We start from the raw sequence: 12,818 nt of genomic DNA on the forward strand, positions 1-12,818 counted from the left end.
TTGATGAATGGAGGTTTGGTTGCAGCCTGAATCCACCAAAGCCTGATAAGTACCCCCCTTGATACTCACTGGTATCTGGTACAGGCCAGCTTGATCGGGGGCAGCCTGTGGCGCGTCGGGGACCCGGATCAGTGTCCCCACCTTCATCACCGGACACCGGTCTATTAAGTGACCCGGGTCCCCGCAGCGCCAACAGGCTGGCCCAGGCCTCCCCGCCGCCCCAGTGGCGGGAAGCGTGTCAAGGGATTGGCGAGGAAAGCGCAAGGCTGCAGGAACCGGGGCGGAGTGGTCGACCGTTGCGGTCCCCCTGGGTGGGGCCCTGGATCCCGGGACCGGTTCCGCCGGAGCCCCCGTTTTTCCACCTCGGCGCCGGCCGGGGCATCAGCCCCCCACGAGACCTGGGAAGGGGAACAGGTTTGGGGAGAGAAGGGGACGAGAGAGAGAGGGAGAGAGAGAGAGACAGATGGGAGGGGCTCGCCGACCCCTGGGCACACCACCATGTTATCCTCCGCCAGGTGGATGGCCTGGTCCAGCGACGACGGGCGGTGGCACTGGACCCACTGCGCGGTCTTCTTGGGCAGTTTGGCGATGAACTGTTCCAGTACCACCTTGCTGATATCATCCTCGACGTCTCCTCCGTCGGCCATCAGCCATCTGCGGCAGGAGTCCCGGAGCTGCTGCGCCATGACGAAGGGCCGGCCCGCTGAAGAATGGCGCGCCTCAGATCTTCATAGACCAGGAGATTCTGGACTGGCAGTTGGTGGGTGGCTATCTGCGACTCTCCTGTTAGCAAAGGGATGAGCCGCATGGGCCAGTCCGCTCGGGGCCATCCCCGGGCCTCGGCCGACCTCTCAAAAAAGGTCCAGGAATACCTCCGGATCATCCCGGGGCCCCATTTTATTGAGAGGCAGGTGCGGGGCCGAGGCCGTAGCTGGATCGGTGACGGCCCGAATCTCCCGGTCGAGCCAGTTCCGGAACAGCTTGCGGTCTTCTTGCTGGCCTTGGAGAAGCAGCTGGAACCGCTGATCTTGCTCCTCCTTTACGGCCAGCAGGGCGCGGTGTTGTTCCCTGTGAAGACCCGTGAGCTTTTGGTTTGAGCTCCGCAAATGGCGTTCCTGTCGGGTTCTGCATGGCGGCGGCAGTCTTCAGCTTCCCGGGTTTCGGCACCAGTGTAGTCAATCTTAGTGTGTGTGGGTGAAGGAAGAAGAAGACAGGGTCGGCGAACTTGGGACTCGCACTTTATTCAGGAAAACAAAATAACCAAAAGAAAGGTGCGGTCGTGTGCCTTCACCGTAGTAAACCACTACAGCACATGTATAAGAAACACTCTGCCCGCTGTACCAGCTCTCGCTGTATGTCTCCAGTTCTCAAGGTTCAGTCAAACGGCCACTCTTCCCGTTTCATAAATAACTCAGTCAATTCAGTCCAAAACTCTTTCCACTCCGTGTGTATACTCTGCTGGTATCTGCTGCGGGTCGCGTGCGAGTCCCAAGCCACTCTCTCCCCGCTCACTCATTGCCGGCAGCTTATATTCGGTCTCCACGCCAATCACTGCAATCAGACACAGGTGTTCATCATCTGCACTTGACCTACTTACTCACCGCACAGCTCGCTGACTCGTCTCGCTACAGACTTCGCGACTCTACGCCCCCCCTCGCCACAGTCCACTTTTCAGTTTACTCAGTAAGAACCATCCACTGCTAGAGAGCAAGAAACCGTCTGACAGACTTCGGTTAAAAGTGGCAACCACATTTGGTTTAGTTTTGTTGTGCTGTTTATAGATTTAAACAATATATAAAGGGTGTGATTTTGCATGCAGATCGTCATTTTCCATTTGCAGACTTTTATATTAGTTTCTGGGATGGTATTTTATTCATGTAATCACCATGTTGACCTTATGTGTCTCTCTCTGTCTGTGTAGTTTGGAGGTGGAGAATGGACCTTCTATCGGCTGCAGTCCATTGGACCTACAAGTGTCACCGGGCTCTGGTATGGTCCTGCATCCCAACATGGCCAGTCACGGGCAACGGCGAGAGTCTTTCCTTTACCGCTCTGACAGTGACTATGATCTCTCACCCAAATCCACCTCTCGCAACTCCTCCCTTGTTGGAGAACAGTTGTGAGTAAAAACTTAGCACTTCACACCTTTACTGACACTATAATACACCAATACTGGTATAATAAATCAAAGGGTCTACAGTTTATCACAGTTTGTTGAAAATTGTGAGCCAAATAAGATGTACTTTTTCAAGTGGATTTTTGAAGTGTGTATCCATGCATGCTTTCCATTTGATGTTGCCCACAACTCCAATGGAAGTCGAGAAGTTTGTGATTGTAAAAAGTGGCGAGAAATAATATAGCAAAATGTAAAAAATGAATAAACATCCTAACTGGATAAATGCCATTAATTTACACAAAAAACAGCACTATTTATTTGTTAGTACGGAAGCCTTGAGAGTAAATTTAAAATTTTCTTGTGTTCTTGACATAACCAAAGTTGTTTTCTTTTGCTCGTGAAATAAAAAACAATTATAACTGCAATAAAGTTGATTCGATATAAGACATTTGGTCTTTCCTTCAACATTAAGCAAACAAGCTTAATTTCATGAATTTATGATGCTCGGGAGGCTAACAGCAAATTCTAAACTGTGATATTAATGTCGCCTACTAGAGGAAGACACAGTATAATGAATCTTTAATCTTTTTCTATTGGTTTCCATCCCTTTGAATGGAAACAAATGCATAGATCTAGTTCATTCTCATGTAACCTGGCACCAGCTAAGAAGCGCATGCAGCACAAGAATTACGGTATTCCGTTTACTTTTTACTAATACGTCTTAAGTTCTATAACAGTTTATTCTGTGTAGTATTTCTGCATTCCAGTATTATAAAATATGAGAATTTCTCCAAAAATATTTAATAAATAAACATGATATATTTATTAAAATGTTTACTTGGTCATCGGCCATTGGTGCTTGGACCCGATAAGCACCATGTAAGTCTATTTAGTTTTGAAATGGTTTTTACATGCATGATCTGAACGAGATACAGCATGAACTGCCACTATTTTGTGATAACACGTCATTTAATGTTGAAGAAAAGATTGAATGTCTAATGAATGTCCAATAATAAACCAACTTTTAAGATAGAGATCATGAGAAAACAACTTTTGTTGTCGGAATCATGTGAAAATTAAGTCAAGACCACAAGAAAAATATTTATTTATTCTTTCTTAAATTTATTTGATCTTTTTTATTCACTTTATTTGATCATTTATTTGTAGTTTTTGAACTGCATTTGTTTGTTTGATATGTATAGTCTTTTATTTAATTAATTATTCATTTGCCTACTTATTTTGTTTTTTATTTTATATTTATGTTATATTTTTATTTATTTAGTAATTTATAATTTTTTTAATTTATTTATTTATTGTTCTATTTTTCCTATATTGATTTATTCCTTCATTCATTTATTTATTCCTGTAGTTCTATATATTTTTTAATTTAGGCAGATTGCAGTGATATGTGACTGACTTCTGAAATTAGGAAGCTTGTATATGTCATATAGTGCAGTTGAAAGCAGAGATGAGGCAGGGTCCAAATGCAGCATACACTCTTTATTAAATAAACTCAAAACTAGGCGAAGACTCGGGCTAGGAACAAGACAACAAACCTCTAACTGACTGCATAACTGATCAACACTACAACATCAAAGCACTCACAAAGACTGAACAAGACACAGGGCTTAAATACATACTGGACTAACAACGAGACAAGGGACACCTGTGAACATTTAAACAATCAACCAATTACACAACAGACAGGGGAACACAAGGTAAGATCACATGACTAGAACAGGGGATCACATGACAGACAAGAACCAGGAACAAGAAACAAAACCCAAACCGTGACATAGCCCCCCCCCTCTATGGGCGGCTCCCGACGCCCATAAAAAAAAAAAAAAAAGTTCAGGAGGGTGGTGAGTGGAGGCGGTCTTGGGGGAGGGACAGAGGGCCAGGCTCGCACTGGGACCACGAACCAGGACACAGGAATGGCGAGCCTGGGCCACGGAGCATGGGTGGACCTGGCCCGTGAGCGACCAGGGCGGAGCAGGATGCGCAGGCGGCGGCCACGGCGGTGAAGACCCCTCGGGCGGCCACGGCGGTGAAGACCCCTCGGGCGGCCACGGCGGTGAAGACCCCTCGGGCGGCCACGGCGGTGAAGACCCCTCGGGCGGCCACGGCGGTGAAGACCCCTCGGGCGGCCACGGCGGTGAAGACCCCTCGGGCGGCCACGGCGGTGAAGACCCCTCGGGCGGCCACGGCGGGGAGGACCCCTCGGGCGGCCACGGCGGGGAGGACCCTTCGGCCGGCCACGGCGGGGAGGACCCTTCGGCCGGCCACGGCGGAGAGGACCCTTCGGCCGGCCACGGCGGAGAGGACCCTTCGGCCGGCCACGGCGGAGAGGACCCTTCGGCCGGGCACGGCGGGGAGGACCCTTCGGCCGGGCACGGCGGGGAGGACCCTTCGGCCGGCCACGGCGGGGAAGACCCTTCGGCCGGCCACGGCGGGGAAGACCCTTCGGCCGGCCACGGCGGGGAAGACCCTTCGGGCGGCCACGGCGGGGAAGACCCTTCGGGCGGCCACGGCGGGGAGGACCCTTCGGCCGGCCACGGCGGAGAGGACCCTTCGGCCGGCCACGGCGGGGAGGACCCTTCGGCCGGGCACGGCGGGGAGGACCCTTCGGCCGGCCACGGCGGGGAAGACCCTTCGGCCGGCCACGGCGGGGAAGACCCTTCGGGCGGCCACGGCGGGGAAGACCCTTCGGGCGGCCACGGCGGGGAAGACCCTTCGGGCGGCCACGGCGGGGAAGACCCTTGGGCGGCCACGGCGGGGAAGACCCTCGGGCGGCCACGGCGGGGGAAGACCCTCGGGCGGCCACGGCGGGGGAAGACCCCTCGGGCGGCCACGGCGGGGGAAGACCCCTCGGGCGGCCACGGCGGGGGAAGACCCTTCGGGCGGCCATGGCGGTGCGGCCTTCATAGTCCCATCCAGGGTCCTACTGCATAAACTGTGCCAGAGTCCAGCAGGGGTCTTCTTCTGGCAAATTCATCTTAATGTCCGGGTCTAGTCCACTCCAGAAACACTCCTTTAGCATGACATCATCACCAGGAATGAGATGACTATAAATAATAAACTCCTCCACATAATCCTCAGTGCTGCGATTATATTGGTAGATGGTACACAGCTTTCTCAGCGGGTCCTGGACAATACCTGCTAGATCCATCTGGGTCAGTGGTGCTGCTGGATTCATGTTGGTGAGTGCTTCTGTCATATAGTGCAGTTGAAAGCAGAGATGAGGCAGGGTCCAAATGCAGCATACACTCTTTATTAAATAAACTCAAAACTAGGCGAAGACTCGGGCTAGGAACAAGAGTCTGGAACAAAACAACAAACCTCAAACTTACTGCATAACTGATCAACACTACAACATCAAAGCACTCACAAAGACTGAACAAGACACAGGGCTTAAATACATACTGGTCTAACAACCAGACAAGGGACACCTGTGAACATTTAAACAATCAACCAATGACACAACAGACAGGGGAACACAAGGTAAGATCACATGACTAGAACAGGGGATCACATGACAGACAAGAACCAGGAACAAGAAACAAAACCCAAACCGTGACAGAATATATTTTTGTCAGGCTGAATTTTGCTGTTACCGTACATTGTGTTTTATATATGATTTGATCTCATAGTACATCATATTTAATTTATTTTTATACTGTTTTTAAACTATTGTTAATTTTCTCATCTTATTGTTTTTAGCCTCCTCTGAGAAATAGTCCTTGACAAATTATTTCACAGTCTAACATAACTTCCAGCAGAATTTAGCTCAATCGGTACACACCTGAATCAGTAAATCAAGGTCTTCAGGTTCACCACACCACACACATACAGGCAAGTGTGTGAGAGCAGGTTTGACATTAAACTCTGCAGTAAGGTAGATCTTCACGAATAGGACTCAGTACGTCTGCAATAAATCATTCAAGTCTTTGCAGCTGCAGTTCAAAAAGAAGTGAAACTATAGAAGCAATGCAGTAATAATGCATAACCTAACCTATTTAAATCTGAGAGTTTCGGTCTTAACATATTGCTCAATATATTACATGAAGTAAGTATGAAGTAAACAAACAACTAATAAAGTCATTTATTTTAAACGGAATGCGAATTATAGCATGGACAATTACAGGACACAGGTTTTGTATTCTGTATGATTTTTTTGTGTTCTTTGGTTGTCAGACATGGTGAAGATCTGATAGTCACTCCTTTTGCTCAGGTACGTTTGGCTTTTGCTTTCTGGAATTGGAAGACTATAATGAACAAAATGTGTATGATTTTACACATGTGGGCTGTTTCACTTCTTATCTGTTTTGCTGTCATTTTATTCAATAGGTGCTTGCAAGTCTTCGCACTGTTAGGAATAATGTCAGCTTCCTGACTAATGTGCCGTGTCCCTCCAGCAAGTAAGTGACGTTTACATGCATTTCATAAAATGTAATATGTGAAGATACCACAAGAGGGCAGAACTCACTTAGAATGTTTTGTCAGACTGGATGGATGAGACACTAACCTACTGTACCGGCCTTCATTCTCTTAATGATAATAATAGTAAATGTCTAATGATGTCTATTGAAATGTCTATTGATGCTAAATCTAGTCTAATCAGTTGGTGATGGAATTATCAGTTTCTATTGAATGTTCTCATTTATTTTCCTGCTCTAATGTATTTATTTTTCTGCTTCACTTAATAGAAGATCACCAGTCAGCAGTCAACCGCCAATGACCAAAGGCAACCTGTCAGGTAAGATCTTCTGAATCCATTCACAGACGTTAGACTGAGGAAAGTTCCCTTACAGTGGTCGTAAACCTCATTGTAAATTACTCATATTACTCTTCACTTGAAGGCTTACAGTATCATGAAGGGAGGACTATGATTTGTGTTATGAATAAATATAAAGTGGCTAACTACTTATTGGCTACGTTGAGAGAGCGTAAAGGATACTGGGAAAAAGGGTAATCTCAGTGGAAGATGTGAAACGTTCACAAAACAGACATAGGTAAATTAAATACAAATGATTTTGTTATTAAAGTCAGCATTAAAGGCCCAATGAAGTAGCTTGACAATCTCATGTTTCTTTGCTATGTTTGGGCAGGACATATTGATGGACCCAATCAATAATTCCAAAAAAATGTGTATGCTTAAGCTTGAGTCCAAGATGAGCCGTCAATATGTTTAGTCAATTTTTCCAGTTCAGTTTGCCATATTATCTTGGGGGGTTCCAATGCAGTGGTGTTAAGTATTTGAGTAAAAGTAATTAGTTACTGTACTGTACTGTATGATTTCACTTTTTTAACTTAGTGTGTAATGTTGCTGTTTAAGCATAAATAATGTCTGCAAAGTTTTTTAAGGGCTGAAACAAATGTCTGGTAGGGACTACAACAAGCTTTTTACCGGGATGTTGACATCGAGAACCCTAAAATTTACATAAACCCTTCCCCCAGGAACACACAATAAAGAGGGTGAGGCCATGTTGGGCTGTTTTAGAGAAGAACTTAGAGAGGTTAAGGTGTATTTGTAACACTGTTCCTGAACATTATAACCTCAATGTTTGTCTGTGCGCTGCACATTTTATGGAGAACAGCTTTCAGAAGAGAGTACAATGCAGGCTATATGCACTAAAGCTTCGCCTGAAAGACGTAACGTTAGCCATTCCCATTTTGTCGGAACAATCTTTTGTTTATGGATCACAACTATGTCTTCTTATTTGTAGTCGTTTTCTATTAACAGTTCCAGTTATAAGCTTAATGTAATTTTATGATATCTATGATGTAAAGTTAGCGAAGGGCTCCGCTAGCCTGCTAACTAACATTACAGTATTGATGTAGTGTTTACTTTAGCTTTTGTAAGCTCTTGTTTTTGTAAGACTTCACCAGCACTTAGGATAATTATCCATGATTTTGTGATCAATTACTGTTTGTATTACCATAGTTATCCGACAAATACTATGTGTTCAATCAGACCGAGGAGAGAGGAGATGTAATAATGTAAAATATGTGGGGAATTTTGTTTTTGTTTTTTGAATAATCAAGCATGAAAAAACATATTCTAGTACACCCCAAAACAAAATCAAGACTTTGTAAAAGGGCATAATAGGACCCCTTTAAGAATCTTTTTGGCTACTTTGTAGTTTGACTGAGTATCAAAGATATCAGCTACTTTAACACTCTACTTGAATTGCTGTTTGAATAAGTATTTGTACTCTTCACTCCAATACATTTGTGATGAGTAATGCAATCACTCGTTACATTTTGCACGACACCTAATTTTTTCTGCAGCAGTTTATTTATTTCTGCTACAAAAGAAGTGATATCGCCATCTACAGGGCGTTGAAGGTACTATATCTTGTGTGTTTTGCTCTTACTCACCCAATCTTGTTAAGGCTACTTTACGTGAATGCAAGGGCATTAGCAGGTAGTTGTGAATCACAGGTGTATCATATATGAGATGAGGACATGACTGGAGCCGGTTATGAGGCCAAAACCAGCACATCCAGTGCAAGTAGGCTTTGACTATTTATCTTTACTTAACCATTAATCTGTTATATTGAAGAGACCCTTTTGAAGGATATTGGTTTACTTGTGCCTTTTTTGAGCTCTTGAGCTTAACTGAGACTTGAGTGTCTGTAGACGTTTAAGAGGCTGTTTTGTCGATTGCAATATTGAGGTGTTCAGTTTTATTTTGACTTAAATAAACATAAAGAAAATAAACATGTGATCGCTCTCCTCACAAATAAACAGTTTCTTGTTTTTCACTGGCTTTTGAAGACTAGAGCATCTTTAAGCCTATTCAGTATGAGTGAAATACTTAAGTACTGTTAAAATCACATACTCAGACTTTTATTCAAGTCGTATTGAAATTGGTGACTTAAAACTTGGCAATGGTGTCATTTTCGTTGTAAGGTATCTTCACTTTTACTTAAGTATGTTTTTCGGGCACTTTTAACACCTCTGTTCAAATGCAATAAATGTTATTATTACATTAAAATACTTTATTATGTAAATAATATATTGGTGAATTAATTGTATTTTTATTATAATTGTTAATTGTCTTAAAAATAAGCATAATTTTCATAATGCAATGGGAAAAAAATCCTTTTGATTCTGGGGTGAAATATAAGCTGGCTTGTTCTTGTTTTTGTGAAATTAATCTTGTGCACGAATTTAAACACTCCCTTATCACGGTTAGTACAATGGCCACCGCAAGTCTCTCCATTTGAGCGGCCTGAAAATCCAAGCGTCTCTGATGAAAAGAGAAATGAGGGTGTGAGTGGAGGGGGGAGAATGAAAGTTTGAGTAAGAGCATGACCTCTTACACTCACACAAACCACAGAGATGCAATGTGCGTAAATGCAGCGCCTCGGCGCACATAAAAAGCTGTGTTTATTGCATGCATGTGTGTGTGTGTGTGTGTGTTTGTGCGGGTGTGAATAGTCATGTGTGCATAAGCATGCAAGAGCAGGATTATGTGCGCACAGCTGTTAATAAAATTCATGAGGTTTCATAAGTCTTCAGAGGTTTGTGCGAGAGTTTAAGTAAGTGAATCTCATTAAACATATCCGGGTCATATTTCACCCCAAAATCAAAAGAAAGAAATACTGAATAAAATATATTATATGTATTATTTAAATTAGGGGTGAAATTGCATGTAATTGCATTGATGGAACCATGTATGTGTGTGCATTTTTTTTTAGACCTACTAGAGAAAAAAACAACAACCAATAAATAAAATATAAAATACACACATAATTGGACTTTTAATATACTAGGCTATTAGTTCTACTGCATATTTACATTTATTTTGTGATTTCATTGTTCCAGCCCAGTTTTTTGATCATGGTAGTGTATTTATACATCATGGTATTATTTGTTAACACTATTGTGAATAGTGGGAATATGAAAAAAACAAAAACTAATTCTAATTATTGTGAAGAGAATATGTGCTCAATTATCATGAAAATAGTCACAGTTCAAAAAAAATCTTGATCGTCCTAAAACAGGCCTTTTATGGAAAATATAATTCCTTTTTTCTTTATTTTTTCTTGTGATATGTGGGGTGAAATGTGAGATTGTACGATGTTTTTGTAAGATTTGGCCACGGTTTTTGGTTTATGCTGCAAAAAAAAAAGTCATGCTCACATGTGTAGTAAATGCCTGCAGGACTGTTTATTTATTTGTGTGTGTGTGTGTGTGTGTGTGTGTGTGTGTGTGTGTGTGTGTGTGTGTGTGTGTGTGTGTGTGTGTGTGTGTGTGTGTGTGTGTGTGTGTGTGTGTGTGTGTGTGTGTGTGTGTGTGTGTGTGTGTGTGTGTGTGTGTGTGTATGTGCGTGCACGCGCTCCAGGTGTAAAGGCTTTCGCCACTGATCTACTGAGCTGAGAGTTGAGAGAAGGGGGGCAAAGGATTGTGGGATGTTTTGGTTCCTGTTTCAGAGGCCTCTTAGCCTCATTGACGTCATTCACCACCCACCTACCACTACCTTCACTTCCTGTGCGTTTGAAAGCGTAGACGGGTTATGGTCCTGGCAGGAAGATACACACACACTCACTCACACGCTGATAATGGTGGAAAACTCTGCTCACGTACGTTGCACAAGCATATTAAGTACCAAATCAGAGTATATTTAATGTTGCGCAGTCCTCACGCAGACCGCTGTCCCTGATGGCTTGAGTGTGTGTGTGTGTGTGATAACACAGCATGAGGATGTTGCTGTTATTTGATTGCGGGTGCTTCATTGCTTAATACTTTAACTGAAATGTTTCATGACTAAATGCTTGACTTTCACTTTTACTCTATACATTTTATACAACAGGTTAACCCATTAACATGGCGAGGCTACATAAACGTCAGGTTGACACTGGCCCACTCAGATTGACGGCTAGTACACTTAATCAAATGAGATACAAAAGAAAGTGAAAAGGAAAGAAGAAAAAAATCATGCATACATGACAATAATAATCGCTCAAATTCATGAATTCACACACTGGTCCCACTGCTGGTCAAGCATGAAAAACTAAAGGTTTATCCAAATTCTGAATGTATTATATATCGCCTAGAAGGCGTGCAAAGAGCGCTCTGCTCCGGTTAGTGTGTTCAGACTTAAACACCGCTGATTGGACATTGCGTTCAAGAAATCAACAGATATGTTTGTGATTGGCTACATTGTTCGACACTATAAAAACACGTAAATAGAAACCTTTAACGCTCTCCAGAGCGCAAACACATATAACGAAGGGATAATTTGCCAAATCGCCAATATGCTATTATTACGTAGAAAACTAATCCTAGACCAGCTGTTATGGGCAGCTTTTCCCTCTAAAAGCATTCAGAAGGAGCAGCAGTTAGTGGTTTGTGTAAAAGAATCCCTCTATAAAGTCACAAGGGGAAGGCTAGGAAATGAACTTTCTTTAAAAAAAATACAATTTCTGGCCTTGCAACTGATACATACATTGTACATTAAATAAATAATTCATTTAAAGGGCTAAAAATGAAAGTTGTTGTATGCACTTCTTAATTCCAGAACAGGATGTTGGTAATAAACAGTTTCAGTTCCCATTGACTTGCATTGTATTGACATAAAATACTATGGAAGTCAATGGGAACCAAAACCGTGTGGGAATCAATATTCTTCAAAATAACATATTTTGTGTTCAGCAGAAGAAAGAAATGCAAACAGGTTTGAAAAGACATGAGGGTGAATAAATGATGAGAGAATTTTAAGTTTCTGGTGGACTAACCCTTCAATACATAATAAGTACATACCCAAAGAGAGATAAACAGACCATAGTCTATTATTTATTAGCATGGTTGCCATTTATGTCTGTGGGCAGAAATGAACTTGGCCTCATAGCAAAGGTACCATGGGAAATGACAAAAATGCACCAAATATTTCTTCTTCTTTTTTTAAAATCTATCTAATAGTTGCTATATCTTATTCTATGTCTGTATCTAGTTTAGTGTGGGTTTAAGTACATATAAATAGACAGCATATTTTATATTTTCAATAAAAAAAATTATATATATAGATATATATATATATTATATATATATATTATACATTTTGATTATTATTATTATTATTGGTTTAATTATTATTGTTGATTTTAATAAGAAGAACAATAATGACCGTAATTACTGTTGTTATAAAGTAATTAATGTTGTATTCATGGATGTCATTTTTTGTTGTTGATTTTAGTGATAATCGCCATCATCATCATCATCAAAAATAAACAACAAATTTATTCGACAAACACAACCAGACAAACCAAACATATTGTCCTGTTGTTTCTATAAATAATTGTCTTTCATTGTAAAAACAGTGTCCAATAGACAAAATTGTCACAATACACAAGTAATATGTACAACAAAACACTTCAGCTGCATGTCTTCAACTGAATCTGAAGTCACAGCTGCAGCAGAAAGAGGGATTTAATTTCCCACTTTTTATTTTTTGTTGTCATTGTGTCGTCATAGGACCCTTTTGCCAGTGCCCTGGCCGTGAACCACTACTTCATAAAACACTTCCAGAGAAATTAGGGAGGGAGAGAGGGAGAAGAAAAACAGAAAATGAAGAAAATAACTTTCATCAGGAGCTCTTCAGGGAGAGAGGTCTCATCCTCTGGCCTGTGTTTGTACTTTCTCATGTAAATCTGTCTCTCACACTGCCAAGGGCCCGTCATGCTGGAGAAGCAAG

At 42.5% G+C, this 12,818-nt stretch overlaps 1 protein-coding gene across 2 annotated transcripts in view; it reads left to right on the plus strand.

The window, feature by feature from the left end:
• Positions 1-12,818, plus strand: part of pde4bb (phosphodiesterase 4B, cAMP-specific b) — a 75,429-nt gene that overhangs the window by 42,539 nt on the left and 20,072 nt on the right. For both annotated transcript variants that reach the window (XM_077209197.1, XM_077209205.1), the window contains 4 exons: positions 1,922-2,119; positions 6,311-6,347; positions 6,464-6,534; positions 6,823-6,872. In XM_077209197.1, the coding sequence (XP_077065312.1) occupies positions 1,922-2,119; positions 6,311-6,347; positions 6,464-6,534; positions 6,823-6,872 (356 nt within the window). The remainder of the gene's footprint in view (positions 1-1,921; positions 2,120-6,310; positions 6,348-6,463; positions 6,535-6,822; positions 6,873-12,818) is intronic.

Source organism: Siphateles boraxobius, unplaced genomic scaffold, assembly GCF_051911475.1.
Source record: "Siphateles boraxobius isolate OS27281-9 unplaced genomic scaffold, OSU_SipBor_1 1, whole genome shotgun sequence".
Lineage (NCBI taxonomy): Eukaryota > Metazoa > Chordata > Actinopteri > Cypriniformes > Leuciscidae > Siphateles > Siphateles boraxobius.